The 18,567-nt window shown below is 41.4% G+C and overlaps 1 protein-coding gene across 2 annotated transcripts in view; it reads right to left on the reverse strand.

Annotated features, from left to right (window-relative positions):
- Positions 1-18,567, reverse strand: part of FANCD2 (FA complementation group D2) — a 55,093-nt gene that overhangs the window by 13,482 nt on the left and 23,044 nt on the right. The window contains exons 17-31 of one of the 2 annotated variants that reach the window (XM_065884763.1): positions 18,377-18,487; positions 13,739-13,848; positions 12,178-12,238; positions 11,390-11,509; positions 10,866-10,939; positions 10,411-10,557; positions 9,554-9,654; positions 9,138-9,253; positions 7,988-8,096; positions 6,532-6,642; positions 6,150-6,259; positions 4,797-4,940; positions 3,412-3,528; positions 2,532-2,660; positions 2,275-2,393 (exon numbers count right to left, since the gene is read on the reverse strand). In XM_065884763.1, the coding sequence (XP_065740835.1) occupies positions 2,275-2,393; positions 2,532-2,660; positions 3,412-3,528; positions 4,797-4,940; positions 6,150-6,259; positions 6,532-6,642; positions 7,988-8,096; positions 9,138-9,253; positions 9,554-9,654; positions 10,411-10,557; positions 10,866-10,939; positions 11,390-11,509; positions 12,178-12,238; positions 13,739-13,848; positions 18,377-18,487 (1,679 nt within the window). The remainder of the gene's footprint in view (positions 1-2,274; positions 2,394-2,531; positions 2,661-3,411; positions 3,529-4,796; positions 4,941-6,149; positions 6,260-6,531; positions 6,643-7,987; positions 8,097-9,137; positions 9,254-9,553; positions 9,655-10,410; positions 10,558-10,865; positions 10,940-11,389; positions 11,510-12,177; positions 12,239-13,738; positions 13,849-18,376; positions 18,488-18,567) is intronic. The other variant, XM_065884764.1, reaches the window with a different exon arrangement.

Raw genomic sequence — 18,567 nt, forward strand, 5'->3', positions numbered from 1 at the left:
AAACCCATGAAACCACCACGGCACTGAAAATAATAAACATATCTATTACCCCCAAAAGTTTCCTCGTATTCCTTTGTAATCTATCCCTCCTTCCATCCTCCCACCCAATGCGAGGCAACCACTGAACTGTTTTCTGTCACTACAAAATTACATGCTTCTTCTAGAATTTTATATAAATAGAATCAAATACTACATACTCTTACGGTCTTGGTTTTTCTTCACTATAATTCTTTTCTCATCCATGTTGTTGCAATGTAGTATTCTGCCACATCAACATACCACAATTTGTTTATCTGTTAACTATTCGATGGACATTTGAATTGTTTCCAATTTGGGGCTATTACAAATACAGCTGTAATAAACATTCATTCACAAGCCTTTGTGTAGACACATGTTTTCATTTCTCTCGGATAAATACTAGGAATGAAATGGCTGGGTTGTATGGTAGGTGCATATCTAACTTTTTAAGGAACTGCCAAACAGTTTTCAAAAGTGGGTGTACCATACCATTGTACAGCTGCACCAGCAGCATGTGAGAGCTCCAGTTACTCTACATCCTCGCCAGCACTTGGCGAGGTAAATCTTTTTAATTTAGCCATTCTATGATTTTTACTTGCATTTCCTTAACAACTAATACTGCTGAATATCTTCACATGTGTTTATTTGCCATCCATTTATCTCCTTGTTTCAGCATCTGTTCAAATCCTTTGTCAGGCACTGTTTTTAAGTACTGAGGATATGACAATGGCTGGTCTCTGCCTTCATGGAGCTCACAGTCCAGCAGGGAAGACAGATCAACAAGTAATTATAATAAAATGTGATATTATTATAATAAAATGTGATACTCTTTATCGTAAGAGTCTTAGGAAAGAAGTGGGGATAAGAAAGGCAGAAAAGAGACTTACCTGGCCTAGGGGTCAAGGAAGATGCCCCTGAGGAAGTACAGTTTAAATCCAGATCTCAGGGATGAGTTAGAAAAGACTGGGGATCAAGGAGGGTGAGGATCCTGGTTAAGGATGGGTATGTGTGGAGCCTTCCAGATAAAAGCTATACAGGGTGCTGAAATTAATTCAGTACAGCTGGAGGGCAGAGTGCAAGACAGTGAGTAGAATAGCAGGAGTCAGATAATAAAAGGCCTTAGAAGCTGGGTAAAAGAGTTTGAACTCAAGAGAAATCTAACGGCAATCAGAAGCCAAAGTTGCGCTAGGATAAGATCGGGTTGGTGTTGGCAAGATCGCTTTAACTGCTGTGTGAAGAAGGGACCAAAAGAGGACAGCTGGAGGCAGACAGACCAACTGTGAAACTAATCCAGTCCTGGTGACAGACGACAGAAGTCTGGAAGCAGTGGAGGAGGAGAGGACAGGTGGGCATTTAGGTGTTATCTAGAAGACAAACTCAGCAGGATTCTGTGATCAGATGTGGGAGAGAGAAAGGGTAGACAGTAGAGGAAGGAACAAAGAATAACTCCTGGTTTCTGGCTCAACAACTGGTGGTGCCATCTATCTAGCCAGGGAAAGCTGAAGGAGAGGTGGGAAGGAAGAAACACTTGTTTTGGATGGGATGAGTCTGAGGTGTCAATGACATATCTATAACGGGGTGCTGAGTAGGTAGTTGGAGATAAATGCCTGTAGCTCAGAAGTTAAATTTTAGCACGAATTTAAGCTTGGGTGAGACTGCCCAGGAAACCTGTATAATAAGAACAGAGAGGCCAGGACCCAGCCCTGAGGAACAAAAGCATTTAAAGGACACACCTCCCTCGTTTCTACTTTTGTCCATGCCATGCTTTCCAGTTTCTTCCTTTACCTCCCAAAAAGCCATCTACCCTCCAAGGGCCCCGTGAAGTCCCATGATTTCATGAAGGCACCCCTAAACACCCCAGCTTACACAGCCTTCAGCATTTTACCTCATAATCTGGAATTTATCTACAACTTGTTTAATAACAACTTCTTAACTGACAGTCTCTCTGTTGCTATTAGGGAAAGGTTGCCACAGCAAACTCACTAAGAATCAGATGGCCAGATCTGTTACAGGTTAGCCAAGAGCAAGTCATCTGATTTTCAGATGAGTTAATAATAGTGACTCCGTAAGACACAGAGCGTGCAAGACCAAATGAAATTATGCAGACAAAACCACTACAGAAAGAATAAGCATCATATTTACATAAAATGTTGGAGCCCTTTCCTCCTTTTCTATACCTCAGTGCCTTGGTGACTGTCAAATAGAAGCAAGGACATACGTGATTATCTCTACCTACTGTACTTGCCACATACTCACCAAGCAAAAAGTCCATGTAAAATCTGCAGTAGCCTCTGATAGCAGGAAGACATTATGTGGTACTCCTGACCTTTAATTCCTGGTCCATCAACTACACCATGATTCTTAGCAGTTAAGCACTACAAGGGAAAAATGCTTTTAAGACTATTGCTTCAGCAATTGCCCTCATTCTCCTTCAATATTTCTCAGCCAAAAATGAAATCTCTTGTTCATTAAGCGATTTCTAAGTCTCTATAATGATAAGATGGGCTTCTGACCTGAAAATAGTCGTGAATGTTCTCCAGATGGTTACACATGGGGCTCAGCAGTTGAACAACACGATGAGCGATTTCTGAGGCAGATCTCTGGTGGAGATGTGAGAATCCAATATTCCGGTTTCCTTTGCTCTACAATAAATTCAGAGTTACGAGGGAAGGAACTGTTGGATAGCTTCTCTGAAACTAAGAGTTTATTATAGAGTTTAATCAAACCTTGTGCTACTGGGTAGAATGGACAGAAGAAATTAGGGATATATTTTGACAGAGGGAACTCACTCAATCTTCAAATAACCAAGAGATTGGCTTTTAGAGAGTACAGACAGTGTTTGAGAAGTATAGACCCAAAATTACTAATGAGATAAAACTCACACGAAAATAGAAATCATTTAGGCTGATAAGAATGTACAGCAAATACTAAGTATAAGAAGAAAGGATCAAGTAACTGGATATACTAATTTTAAACGTTTACACCTAAAACTTACACATTTTGTTGTTTGTGTCATCCCACTGCTTCCCCAGAGGCTACGTGCATTGGTCCATTAGATACACACTCGAGATTCTGGACTTCTCTAGACAGCTGACTACTATGCTGAGGTTTGGGCAAGGGCTTAGTTTGGGAGGGTGTTAAAACCAAAACCCAAGCAAAGAACAGGATTCAGGAATGCTCAGAGCATTTAGAAATACATTTTCTGTTTTGGGTGCCTTTTCTGTTTTCTCTGTTTCAGAGTTCCTTTCTAAAGCAAGATGAACGTGGGCTGGCAATGGGGCTACCACCATGCTACCCAAAAACAATACCAGAGAAAGTGACAACTTACTCACTACTAAGACCTCCTTGTTTCCAAATCCAGAGGCCAGGGCCTGTGCTCCTGCCTGTACTAACCTTGAGGAAGGGGACTCTCCTGGTCACAGAAGGTGTTAGCATGTTCTCCAGCTTCTGGGCGAGATCTTCCAGCAAGAAAAGCAGCTCAGGGGGCTGAAGCTGCACAACTTCTGTAGCCTATCACAAGGAGGAAGGAAAGAGTAATTCCCAGCATGTCCTAGCCATCTTTCTGGGGGACACATTTCATGTTTACTCTTTACAATGGGTGAAGAATCTGACCACTACCAAGAAAGGGGGAAATTCTGCCCCACCTCATATAAATGGCTGTAGTGCTCTGTCAACAAATCAAAAAGTCATGTACTTCTTAAGTAAAACAAAATTTAAAATTATTAAATGGGAATGAGGCAGTATAGTTTTAGAAGACACACTTTTGCTCTAGAAATAAATGCCTCTGGTGTATCCTTCCACCTATGGACCTGTGATGCATTTCCAAAGTACCTTGGGATAAAAAAAATGACTAATTAAAGGGAATTTTGCTTTTCTCTGTTCATTAAGTAATTCTTTCATATTTTCTTTCACCTAATGTTTTGCTACTATTAAGTCTGGGCAGGATCCTTATAACTATATTACACTACCATAAGTAGAATGGGTCAAGCAGTCTCACTTCAGACTTTTCACTCAACATACAGCTATGGAGAATCTCCAAGTACAGGCTGACGCAGAAAGACTGAAAAAAAAAAAAAAACCCTCTATTTTGAAGGAGCTTACATTCTTGAAAAATCTATGGTAAAAATCCATGCATTTTCTCAAAAAAATTTTTTTAACCTGGAAAAACTCTACTCTCTGGTGAAATCCCATACCAAAAGGTACCTTCTCTGTATAAATGTCTTCTACTTCCAACTTCATTATAAATACCATTCTCTCCTCAGTTTCACTGGTACTTGGTTCAGACCATCAATATAGCATGTACTGCTACTTGACTCCTTCCTTTATTAGATTATAAGCTATCTGAAGGCAAGCATCATGCTTATGTAATACTGAATTGCCAATATCTAGATTTGCATCAAAAACAAAAAAGGCCTCAACAAACATCTCATGGATACTGAATAAATGTCGCGAAAAAGTGAAAAGAGCATTGTGTAACTATAAATCACAACAGTGTTGCTCCACAAAAGTAATCTAAATAGGTTATTATTAGTAACGTAAAGTAAGGATCACATCATTAGCATGATCTTTTGTAATACCTAATGTACTATAAGAAAAACTTAGATTTATAAACATCAAGATGATGAGGATGATTATTCATCCACACTTGCACATATAAAGGCTTTGGAAGCCAGAGTCCAACTTCTCCCAGGGTCATGGTTTTCTTTTGGAAATAGGAATAGAGCTGAGGAACTTTCTGAAATAAGATTAAGTTCTGGGATCTCAGCTCTGTCACTTACTTCAGTGTGCATTTCAGTATCTAAGATGAACTTGGCCACGAGCCCACAATGCAGAATAGAGAAGACCTCAAGGTCCAGTTCTCGGAAAAAAGCGTGGTAATTCTGTAATGATACTGATGTCTTTTCTTCTTTCCCTCTGAACTCCTGGGAGGAAAGTACCAGAAACCAATAGAATAAGGCTTCTATATTGATCTAACTTTAAATGACGATTTCAAACTGCAACTGTGCATTTATTTTATGTAAAAAGTTACAGTTCATCACATCCTTTTACCAACTTCCTTTTACCAAAGTCCCTAAATATTCCTGAAACAGATCACGTATTGTAATATTGGGATATAGGTCACACATCGATACTCAGTTGGTTTCCACTTAGGGATGAATATAGACAAATCAAGGCACTATGGTGTGGTACAGAAAACTATGAGCTTAGGGGCCAGAAAGATTTGGCTTCAAATCCTTGCTCAAGCACTTATTAACTGTGTAACTTTACACAAGTCACCTATTCTCTCTGGATCTTAGTTTCCTCATCTATTAAATGTAAATATCAATACTAAGCTTGAGTTTTTAGGAAGATTAGAGGAGTTACACATAAATTCTCAATAAACAGTACCTAAAAACCAGAAATAATTGGGATCCATGTGGTCTAGGCAATTTCACAAACCTACCCCTGTGGGTGGTACAATTACAGGAAAAGGACCTACTGTTTATTAAGTATCTGTATTAAGAAACTGTACTAATGGGCTTCCCTGGTGGCGCAGTGGTTGAGAGTCCGCCTGCCAATGCAGGGGACACGGGTTCGTGCCCTGGTCCGGGAAGATCCCACATGCCGCGGAGCGGCTGGGCCCGTGAGCCATGGCCGCTGAGCCTGCGTGTCCGGAGCCTGTGCTCCACAGCGGGAGAGGCCACAACAGTGAGAGGCCCGCGTACCGCAAAAAAAAAAAAAAAAAAAAAAAAAAGAAACTGTACTAAGCATTTCATGTTATCTAAATTCATTGAGAAAGAGATAATCTGGGATCCGAAGAGGAAAGAGGCTAAAAGAAGTATATCTTGAACTACATACAAAGACAGAATTTGCTAATTGCTACAAGAGAGAATTCAAAGTACTCCTGGGGTGCAAAAAAGGGAGTAATATAATCAAGAAAATAATTAGAAAAACAGTGTGTGGTAGTGATAAATGTTTGGAGTCTAACCCAAACTCTGCTACTGAGAGGGTCACTCCAAGGCCTAGGAGAGTTTGTTTGCCTCTCTTTTCCCTAATCCCTCTCTGTAAAATGCATAGCATAATGCTGGCCCTTTGTTAATCAATCTCACCGGGCTGTCACACACCTTCATAGATACCAGTCATTCCAATACCTTTTCCAGCTGGCTCCTATCAGATGGTGCAGGGTCGCATTCTGAATTATCCTCCTTTGAAAGTGGGTCAGGGGAGGATGTTTTGTTGCCATCTGCTTTTCGTTTCCTTCCTCCTTATATTTCAAGAAGAGAAAAGTGACTCAAATAATCAATAATCATGTTTACTAAATATCACTGCCTTTAAGAAACAACCTGCTGAAGACTACCTAGAGACAGGAGGTAATTTTATAACCCTAAATTATAGTTCATTGATAACCATGCCAAAGAAAGGGTTCAATTATATAATCTCTCCAATTACTGATGCCTTGATGTGCATAACCTCTAAGTGAATTCAACATGGCACACAGGGAGACACAGAATAAGAAGAAAAGAGCATACTCACCTACATTTCCTTGTATTCTGATTTTTGCTGAAACAGCAGTACTGGTATGAGGTGTTACTTCTGAAGTTTCCAAGTCAAAGTTTGCAAGGGGAGGAACATAGTCTGGAGTGACTGAAACAAACAGCAGGAAGCTCAATGTATACCAACCATATACCACTATTAGACTTGAATGCTAATCACCCGATTAGCTAAAAACTAGTTTCCAGAACTGCCAAGCATGGCTGACTGCCTGTAAGATGCATTCAGGTCATCTGACGTTAATCATTTTGGCATAGTAAAATAGCCAAAGATAACTTACAGGAATATCATATTAATTGATTATGATCAAACAACGTAAAACCATTATACCAATATAAAACATCCAAGCAGATAAGAACCAAAAATAAATTAACTTACATTTAAAATCTAAAGATATTAGCAATATTTGGTCACATAGCAGTTTGTTTTACACACAATTATTTAGATGAGAGCCTGAGGGAGGCTCCATGTTTTCCCCAGAGAATCAAGCTAGCACTTTATTTTTATTTACTTATTAATTATTTTTGGCTGCGCCGAGTCTTAGTTGCAGCACACTGGATCTTCGCTGCAGCAAGCGGACCTCCTAGTTGTGTCATGTGGGCTTCTTAGTTGCAGTATGCATGTGAGATCTAGTTCCCTGACCAGGGGTCAAATCTGGGCCCCCTGCATTGGGAGCAGGGAGTCTTACCCACTGGACCACCAGGGAAGTTCCAAAGCTAGCACTCTAAAATGACAAGTTTTCTTAATGGCCAGAAGGTATTAAGAGGCCTCTCAGCTGTATTCCTGGTTCATAATGATGTTCAAGAAGGCAAAGGGCACTGGAAGTTTGACATCCAAAGAAGCAATGTAATTTACAAAAAGCCCAACCAATGTTTTATATCTTGTATTAAACACCAAGGTTTCCTGGAGATAACAACGGGAGGAAAATGGATGTATTTTTTTTTTTTTTCAACTTTCTTTCTTTATTGTTGGCTGTGTCGGGTCTTTGTTGCTGCACGCGGGCTTTCTCTAGTTGCAGTGAGCGGGGGCTACTTTTCGTTGCGGTGCACGGGCTTCTCATTGTGGTGGCTTCCCTTGTTGCTGAGCATGGGCTCTAGGCGTGTGCTTCAGTAGGTGTGGCATGCAGGCTCAGCAGTTGTGGCTCGCGGGCTCTAGAGCACAGGCTCAGTAGCTGTGGCACACGGGCTTAGCTGTTCCGCGGCATGTGGGATCTTCCTGGACCAGGGCTCGAACCCGTGCCCCCTGCGTTGGCAGGCAGATTCTTAACCACTGCACCACCAGGGAAGTCTGATGTACTCATTTTTTTAAATTTTTGTTGAGCAACCATTTTCTTGTCCCACGAGTCGGGGGCAGCTATCGCTGAGTCTGGCTTAAAAGCTAACTCTGCTATCTCCTCACCACTGCCCAGCAGGGCTACAATACAGGACCCTTCCCTCACCTGCCAAGTGCTTTTCCAGGAGTTGCTGCAGCTCTACAATGTGCTTTAACCGGGTGAGCACCTTCACTTTCATCTCGGGTAATGTTTGCCGACAGAAGGCATTTACAACCTGTGGAAGTAAAAATTATATTCTCACACTGTGAACTGCTCAGATTTTAACCTTGTTTGCGTTATTCAGCGAGAGCTAAAAGAGTTGTTTGGTGACAGCATCTGTGAGTCTAGTGAGAAATGTCAAAGTGTTCTCAGCAAGGCGCTGTAAAGAAAAAGCTCTGGGTCAATAGAGGAGATCTAACTTCTAATCCTGGTTCTACTTATTTCTAGTTAAGTAATAAGGTGGAACAACACAATAGCTAGAAAGTATACACTTCGGTGAAACAGATCCTAGTCTGCTACTTACTAGTTGTGTGACCTTGGCCAAGTCTTTAACCTTTCTGAGCTTTTATTTCTTCAGCTATAAAACTGGAATGCAGTCGTATGGATTAAATGTGAATAAAGAAACTAGCCCAGCATTTGGCACATGTGTTTGATAAATTTTAACGACTTTGAACTCTCTGTACCTGCAATTCCATATGTGTAAAACGAGGATAATAATATCCATCCCGCCTACATCATAATATAGTTGTCAGGATAAGAGGAGATATTTCAAGTGAATAAACATTCTCAGAAATAATATGCATGAGAAAGGAAGTGTGATATAGATGTAAGATGTTACCATCATTTTCTGCATTTCATTTTCATTATATTTCATTACGATTGTGCATTTCATTAAGCACAAACATACTGTAAAGGAAAGTGAAAACTATCATTCACTTGATCTCACTAAATCAAAACATTAAGTGCATAGTGATGTAAGGAGGAACAGTATTTTCACAGTGGTGAAGGTGAAGTTATTCCAGGCAGAAGTAGATTACCATGAAAAGGCTTGGAGGTAGTAAAGCATGGGCAACAGTAAGTGAATTCTAAGTATTTTAATTTCGCTGCATCAGGAGGCGCATATGATTAGGGAAGGGTAGGATACAACCTCTGCAGAAACACACAGGGGTTAGTGGTTGGTGAAGAATTTTTAAGGAGCCTCGTGGAACCAAGGAAACTGTTTCCTTTCAAGAGAAACTACAGACAGTAAGTGAATTGTCCTAGTAACTCTGCTCACCTCTCGGAACCAGTTGAGAGTAAGAAATATAAGTGAACATATGAATGAACGCTCTTTAACAGACATGGACTCCAGTCTCTCTCCAGGCTCCAGGTCAGTGAGGAATATAGGACAGTCTGAAAGAGAAGGACAAACATTTCTAATCCCCTTTAGTTCAAGTCAACAGAACATGGATGCTGCCCCTAGAGCTAGCTCTCCTTCTACTTACTTTCCCCTTTAACTAGTATTTGAAGGTCAAGCTTTGATTAGTCTCAAAAATACTTCCATATCATGCAGCAGTCAATAAATATAATCTAAAAGTCTCTATGAAGTTAAAAAATTCCTTCCCCCCCCACACATGTACCAGTCTGCCCCTTCCCTAAGTTTACCAAAGAAAGGTTACAAAGAAGAAAGGATCTGATAACTTCATCCTATACCTAATAAACCATCAATCTCCTCCAAGTTTCCATTATGTTGTCTGTCCACACAAAGTCTCAGTAACCGGAAGTAGGGAGCCAGGCACAATGGAGAAACCAATCTGGGAAGGAAAAATCCATTTTTAGACCACGGTTTATAGACACATTAGTCCATGTTTATAGGGAACCCAACCTTATAATTAAGGAGGTTTGCCCAAAATAAATGTCTACTTTTTTTTTTTTTTTTTTTTTTGTGGTACGTGGGCCTCTCACTGTTGTGGCCTCTCCCGTTGTGGAGCACAGGCTCCGGACGTGCAGGCTCAGCGGCCATGGCCCACGGGCCCAGCCGCTCCGCGGCATGTGGGATCCTCCCGGACCGGGGCACGAACCCGTGTCCCCTGCACTGGCAGGCAGACTCTCAACCACTGCGCCACCAGGGAAGCCCTAAATGTCTACTTTTAAGAACATATAACAAGGAATGTAATGGATGCTCACCAAATAAATAATGAACTGAATTGGAGGAAGACAGAGGTAAGTAGACTGAATGTCCATGTGTTAGGAGGAAGCGGAGATAAGACGGAAGGAGGGTGTTAAGAGTGGCAGAGATAGACAAACATGTTCATGGGTGGGAAAAAGGAACAGAAACAAAAGCAGCCTCACAGAATATCTGTTGGCTGTCATGACTCAATGCAAATCCCAAACCCAGGGTCTGGGAGAAAACAAGGAGTCTGCCCCATTCTTAGGAGCCCATCCATATACCACCTGTCTTGGGAGAAATCCTTTTCAATCAAGTTCTCAAGAGACTGCGTGAACTGCGGCATTCCCCATGAACATTCAAAATACCAACAGAGGTTTTAGAGAAGAAAAAGTGTACTGACTTTTGGTCTGATTCCTGCGAAGTCAGTCTACCCCCATCTTTCACAAAGTCCCGAGAGAACAACAGTGGCAGGAGGTTGATGGCAATCCCATCACAACTATCATAGTCTTCTAGTCCGTAGAGAGCTTTCACAGGAAATGGATAGTCACTGTGGAGAGAACCCAGAATCTGATACCGCAATTCAAGGGTATGGCAAGTCTATGGGAGAAACCACTAGAACAAACGAATCTCCTCTGTTATGAGGAGAAGTGAGAAAGAGGAGAAAGAACAAGTGGGGAATCTTTTAGCAATCCTGGAGCTGGGGGTGCTGGGGTACTGGGGTTGGGAGGAGGGAAGTTGTGGGAGTGGGCTAGACTTGGCTGAGGTCAAGACATTCTGAGGTTTGCACCAGCAATTGACATAACTGACATAATTTCTTGACCAGTACAACCATGTCAGTGGGTAAACGGTACTTACCCTTCTGGAACAACACAGATGTCCACCACAAAGGCATCCTGGAAATCATTAAAGATGGTCTGCCCAGCCCATTCCTTTAGGAAACAAACAAACACAAAAGGCTGGGTATACCAGGGTATATGTGCTATAAAGCCCTAAATAAACTATTAACCTTTCTAAAGCTTCAGTTTCCTCATTTCTGAAAAGAAAATAACAACAATACATACCTCATCATCCTGATGTGGAATAGACATAATACATGAAAAATGTTTAACACAGTTCTTGGCACAGAACAGATGGTGGCTTTCAACAACATCATTAACCACATGTTCATCATCCTCATCCCTTATTTTTATTATGTGAAGGAGGCCTCAGAGGAGAGGCCTGGGGCTGAGTGAGTCAGAACAGCCTTCCCAATTAGAATATGGCAGAGCTCACAGGAAGATCTTTTTATTTTTGCAGCACAACAGAGAGAAGGGTTTGAAGAATGTATAGTAAAGCAGCCCTCATGCTTCATTGCTTTAAGAAAAGATACTTGGACATACCAGCACTTGTGGAGCCAGCTTTCTGCCTTGGATCAGGTTGGCAAATTCATCATAATAAAGTGCAGAGGCCTGAGGAGACTGCTCACTGCAGGAATGAACCAACTGTAGCAAGGAGGTTACCTGGAGCAGTCGAAGAGAAAGAACGGTCCAGCCCTTGGGATGCCAGTGCTTCCTAATTAAACACCATTCACCCCATTCAGTAGTAAGTTTTTCCCTTTCCGATTTCACTGGCAAAGCTCTTATCACCACCTCTCACCTGAGGTTTTTCCTAAGCCTCCTGACCAATCCATCTCTTTTGAATCTCATCTCTTTTCCAATCCATCATACACATGAAACTGATTAATTTCTCTAAAGCGAAGCTTGAATTATGCCATTTCTATGCTAAGAAACCCTTACGGACTACCCCTGTGTAAAAATTAAATCCAAATGTCTTGATTCACATTCAGAGCTCTCTGTTTTCTATCTCCAAACTAGCTTTATCTCCAACTCTCCAATTACACACTTACTTGTCCCTATGCTCCAGTCAATCTGCTACTCTCAAACATGACCCACCTTTTTTGATCTCTAGGAATTTACAATTTAATTAGGAAGATTAGACAGATACAGAACTAAAATACAACCCAAGCCAGTGGATTCTAAAGGACAAAAGAGTGGTACAAATTACAAAAGCTATGAGTTCAGGAAAACATATTTTGAAAAAAAAAGCCTTCTTTCTGGCAAGGTGACAGTGACCAGAAGCAATTCCTCAGTTACTCATAAACATATCCAACTACATGACAAGAACTTACCTGTGTACACTGTTCACTGCTGAGGTCTCCTCTCCCTGGGGTCAAACTGGAAGATCTACTTCTAAAAACATTATTTTAGACCCATTTTTGTAATATTTTGTAACAACTGGCAATAAATTTAAGAAATGTGCCTTCCTTGGGATTGGGGTGGAGATAAAAGTGCACGAAAGCACAGACAAGTTTGTTTGTTTTTAAAATATTTATTTATTTAGCTGCACTGGGTCTTTGATGCAGCATGCGGGATCTGGTTCCCTGACCAGGGATGGAACCCAGGTCCCCTACATTGGGAGCATGGAGTCTTAACCACTGGACCACCAAGCAAGTCCCCAAGTATTTATTTAGACCATACAAAATGTGGATTAGAGCAAACAATGGTTATCTTAGATTTTTTTAAGGATACATTAAATTAGTAAAAATCATAGGGGCAAGCACTCGGCATTGTTCTATTTAATGCTCTCAACAACTCTATGAAGTAAATACTATTAATATCTTTATCTCACTAAATACTATTAATATCTTTATCTCACAGATGTGAGAATACAAAGGTACAGAGAGGTAAAGTAACTTACCCAAGATCATTCAACTAATAAATAACGGAACCAGTATTTCAGCCCAGGCAAGCAGTATGGCTCCAGAGAATGAACTTTTAACCAGTATACTATGCAGCCTCTACGGATTACTAATGATGACTCTAAGGATGTTTCCTGAGGTGCCAGAAATTCATGACAAATCATTTCCAAGAAGCACGAACTAAATTCCAATCTCATTTTGCAATGGTAACAACTTACCAAGCCCCAAGCTTCTTTTAGGTGTTACAATTGTGGCATCAAAGTGCAAAGGGGGAAAAAGCCACAGGAAGACTTTATTTATATCAAACATGGTCTTCCAGACAGGAATAACACAGCAGTGGAGAAACCTGTATTGTCTAGTGCCCAGGACTGGAGCAGATGCAGAAGAATGCATCCCAGGGAGATCAGGGTTTCCCTTTTTTAGAAACACTTCTAGAACTTAGTTTCTTAGCAATCCCTAGTTTTAAACCATCAGAATGTAATGACTGTTATCGCAATTCTGTAAAAATTATATGTAGTATATACTGTCAAGATTAGAAGAAACATAGGGGACTTCCCTGGTGGTCCAGTGATTAAGAATCTGCCTTCCAATGCAGGGGACGGGGTTCGATTCCTGGTTGGGGAACTAGGATCCCAAATGCCACAGGGCAACTAAGTCCGTGTGCTCTAGAGCCCATGCGCCACAACCAGACAGCCCACATGCTGCAACTACTGAGCACGCACACTCTGGAGCCTGTGCACCACAACTAGAGAGAGGCCCACGCGCCACAACGAAGAGTTCACACACCGCAATGAAAGATCCCACGCGCTGCAACGAAAGATCCCACATGCTGCAACATGGAAAAGTGGCAACAAACATTTGCTCACTTCTCTTATTATGGTTTTAATGTCTTCTGTTACAATGATGTCTACACAATGTAACAATTTATTTTGTAAGACAGCAACTTGATTAATTGACCATAAGCCACAGAAATCAGAATTTCCATGCATACCTGTCCGCCGCTATGATGCCAGCCATAGTGACAGCACCAATAATACCAGTGAGCTTGTACTTGAACACGGTGCTAGAGAGCTGTTTTCGTATCACCAGGTGCATGTCATCCTACAAGGAAACAATGATAAAGATGAAGATGTTGGAATGGTACAGCAAAAGAGCCTACAAATATTAGAGCCAAAAACCCTAGAATAGCAAGGGTTCTATCATTTACTAACTGTGTGGTCTTTGGTGAGTCATTTCATCTTTCTGAGTCTCAATTTTTTTCATCTATAAAATGGGAAAGGTTTTTCAAGGATCAGAGACAAATTACGAAAAATTCCAAGAACAGGGCCCAACATATGGTAGACATTCAATAATAACAGCTATTATTGTTACCGTTGTGATAGTTGCTTGATATAGATAATGTAAATTATCATAATGTTGTTGGCTGATCAGGCAGAAGTAATCAAACAGAAAAAAGTACTTAGGAATAAATTTAACCAAGGAGGCAAAAAACTTATACATTAAAAACTGCATAACAGGGCTTCCCTGGTGGCGCAGTGGTTGAGAGTCCGCCTGCCGATGCAGGGGACACAGGTTCGTGCCCCGGTCCGGGAAGATCCCACATGCCGCAGAGCGGCTGGGCCCGTGAGCCGTGGCCGCTGAGGCTGCACGTCCATAGCCTGTGCTCCGCAACGGCAGAGGCCACAACAGTGAGAGGCCCGCATACCGCAAAAAAAATGACAACTGCATAACATTGCTTAAAGAAATTAAAGAAGACCTAAATAAATGGAAAGATATCCCATGTTCATGGAATGGAAGACTGAACATTGTTAAGATGATAATATGCTCATTCAATGTAATCCTTATTAAAATACCAATGGCATTTTTTACAGAAATAGAAAAACCCATACTAAAATTCATATGGAATTTCAAGAGACCCCAAATAGCCAAAACTATCTCGAGGGACTTCCCTGGTGGTGCAGTGGTTAAGAATCCACCTGCCAGTGCAGGGGACATGGGTTTGATCCCTGGCCTGGGAAGATCCCACATGCCGTGGAGCAACTAAGCCCATGCACCACAACTACTGAGCCTGCGCTCCAGAGCCTGCAAGCCACAACTACTGAAGCCCACACACCTAGAGCCACAGTAAGAGAAGCCACCGCAATGAGAAGTCCGCACACCACAACGAAGAGTAGCCCCCGCTCGCTGCAACTAGAGAAAGCTCTCACGCAGCAACAAAGACCCAATGCAGCCAAGAAATAAATATAAAAACTAGAATTAAAAAAACCCCACAATGTTGAAAAAGAACAAATTTGGAGGGCTCACACTTCCCAATTTCAAAAGTACTACAAAGTTACAGTAATCAAAAGTGTGCTACCAGCATAAGGACACACATTTAGGCCAACAGATAGAATAGATCCTAGAAATAAACCCTCACACATACGGCCAATTGATTGTCCACAAAGGTGCCCAGACCACTCAATGGAAAAAGAGTCTTTTCAACAAAAGGTACTAGAAAAAACTGGATGCCCACACACACAAAAACGAAGTTGAGGGACTTCCCTGGTGGACCGGTGGGTAAGACTCTGCGTTCCCAATGCAGGGGGCCCAGGTTCGATCCCTGGTTGGGGAACTGGATCCCATATGCATGCCGCAACTAGTAGTTCGTATGCCGAAACTAAGAGTCCTCATGCTGCAACTGAGAAGTCCTCATGCTGCAACTAAGAAGTCCACATGCCACAACTAAGGATCCCGCACGCCGTGATGAGGATCCTGTGTGCCGCAACTAAGACCCGGCACAACCAAAATAAATAAATAAATAAAATAAAAACTAGCTTGTTTAAAAAAAAATGAAGTTGAACCCTTATCTTACACCATATTTAAAAATTAACTCAAAGTGAATCAATGATTTAAATTTAAGAGCTAAAACTAAAATTCTGAGAAGAAATCATAGGGGAGATTTTTCATGACTTCAAATTTGGCAATTTTTTTAAAGTATGACACCAAAAGTACCAGTAACAAAAGAAAAAAAATAGATTGGTTGGACTTCATCAAAACTACGTCAAAGAACACTATCAAGATTAAAAGACAATCCACAGAACGGGAGGAAAAAATCTGCAAATCATATATCTGATTAGGGATTAATATCCAGAGTATATAAAGAACTCCTATACGTCAACAACAACAAAAAATATTCCATTTAAAAAGTGAGAGGGCTTCCCTGGTGGTGCAGTGGTTGAGAGTCCGCCTGCCGATGCAGGGGACACGGGTTTGTGCCCCAGTCCGGGAGGATCCCACATGCTGCGGAGCGGCTGGGCCCGTGGGCCATGGCCGCTGGGCCTGCGCGTCCGGAGCCTGTGCTCCGCAACGGGAGAGGCCACAGCAGTGAGAGGCCCGCGTACCGCAAAAAAAAAAAAAAAAAAAAAAAAAAAGTGAGAAAAAAAAAAAAGTGAGCAAAGGACTTGAATAGACTTTTTCCAAAGAAGATATACAAGGACCAATAAGCACACAACAAGATGCTCAACATCATTAGTCATCGGGGAAATGGAAATCAAAACCACAATGAGATACCACTTTTCAAACGGTAGGATATTTAAACATAAAAAATAGAAAATAAGTGTTGGTGAGGATGTGGAAAAATTGGAACCCTCTACTGTTCATGGGAATGTAAAATGGTGCACCCACTGTGGAAAACAGTTTAGTGGTTCCTCAAAATGTTAAACACAGAATCATTACATGACTCAGAAATTCCACTTCTAGGTATGTACCCAAGAAAAGTGAAAACAGGGACTCAAAGAGATACCTGTACATCAATGTTCATAGCAGCATTATTCAAAATAGCCAAAAGAGGGGGCTTCCCTGGTGGCGCAGTGGTTGAGAGTCCGCCTGCCGATGCAGGGGACACAGGTTCGTGCCCCGGTCCGGGAAGATCCCACATGCCACGAAGCGGCTGGGCCCGTGAGCCATGGCTGCTGAGCCGGCGCATCCGGAGCCTGTGCTCCGCAACGGGAGAGGCTACAACAGTGAGAGGCCCACGTACCGAAAAAAAAAAAAAAAAAAAAAATAGCCAAAAGATGGAAAAAAAGCCAATATCCATCAATGGGTGAATGGATAAACTACTTGCAGTCTATACATACAATGGAACACTATCAGCCATAAAACGGAATAAAGTCCTGAGATATCCTACAACATGGAGGAACCGTGAACACATTATGCTAAGTGAAAAAAGCCAGACACAAAAGAATAAATATTGTACGACTCTATTTAAATGAAGTACCTAGATGATGCAAATTCATAGAAGTATATTAGAGGTTACCAGGGTGTAGAGAAAGGGAATGGGGAGTTATTGCTTAATGGGGACAGAGTTTCTGTTCGGGATGATGAAAAAGTTCTGGAGATGGATAATGCTGGTGGTTGCACAACACTGTCAATGTACTTAATGTCACTGAGCTGTACACTTAACATTGGTTAAAATAGTAAAACTTATCTTACGTATATTTTACCACAATTAAAAAATAAAATAGGGCTTCCCTGGTGGCACAGTGGTTAAGAAACCACCTGCCAAGGCAGGGGACACAGGTTTGAGCCCTGGTCCAGGAAGATCCCACATGCCGTGGAGCAACTAAGCCCGTGCACCACAACTACTAAGCCCATGTGCCACAACTACTGAAGCCCGTGCGCCTAGAGCCCGTGCTCCACAACAAGAGAAGCCACTGCCCTGAGAAGCCCGTGCACTGCAACGAAGAGTAGCCCCCCCGCTTGCCACAACTAGAGAAAGCCTGCACGCAGCAACGAAGACCCAACGCAGCCATAAATAAATAAATTAATTAAAATAAAATAAAATAATGATGTAGTTCTATTATTACTGACATGAAGAAATCGTCAAACTGTACTGCTAAATGAAACAAGCAAGACACAGAACAAGAGGGTAAGGTGTGGAATATAGGTATACAAGTAAATACAAATCTGTTAATTCTCAGAACATCTCAGAAAGCCGTAAGCTAATAACAGCGATTGCCTTTAGAGAACCAGATGCCTAGAGGACTGAGAGCGAGGAGACATATTTCACTACCTTTCTATACCTCCTGAATTTTCTACCATGCGTGTATATTACCCAGCCAATTAATTTTAGTTAAAAAAAATGTTGGTTGTTCAAAGTCACAGGCCAGTATGGATTACTGCCACAAGGTGGCACTAAAGATATAAAAGAGCTATGAGTTATGATTCCAACCTAATCTTTAGTTCTTTTGCCTGGCTTTTTCAGTGAATGATGCCCACAAATGAGAGCAGGCCCAGATGGAGTTCACATTAGATGGAGATGTTCCTTAGGGAACAAGGGAATTCCCTGTGTCCCCGTGGCACTCAGTACAGTACCTGAGTGGCTTTTCTTACTCAGTTTCATAATTAGCTGATTACAGACTCATTTTCACCCTAACAGACTAAGGTCCTTGAGGGCAGGAGGTCTAATATATACCTATCATCTCAGTGCTTGGCACACAGTAGACACCTAATGTTTGTAGTAAGAATAAACAAATGCTAGGACTACAGCTATGTACTCTATTTCTACCACTACACAGGCTGCAGTAATTTTGTTCAGCAAATTTCAATTGAAGAGGTTTAAAAGATTCTTTCTCAACACACTGCCTCTTACCTGGATGTGACTGCTGGCTTCATGCTGTTTGCTAAATGCCAGTGTGCTGAGAATATAGAATAGTTTTCGTATTTGCTGGGGTGACATATTATCCAGATAGTCTAGTATGCCCTGGGACAAAAAAATGCCAATGATGAGATTAGCAAGTAACATTTTTTTCCTTTAAATAAAAAAATTAAAATCCTCATAAG

This window comes from Phocoena phocoena, chromosome 10 (assembly GCF_963924675.1).
Source record: "Phocoena phocoena chromosome 10, mPhoPho1.1, whole genome shotgun sequence".
NCBI lineage: Eukaryota > Metazoa > Chordata > Mammalia > Artiodactyla > Phocoenidae > Phocoena > Phocoena phocoena.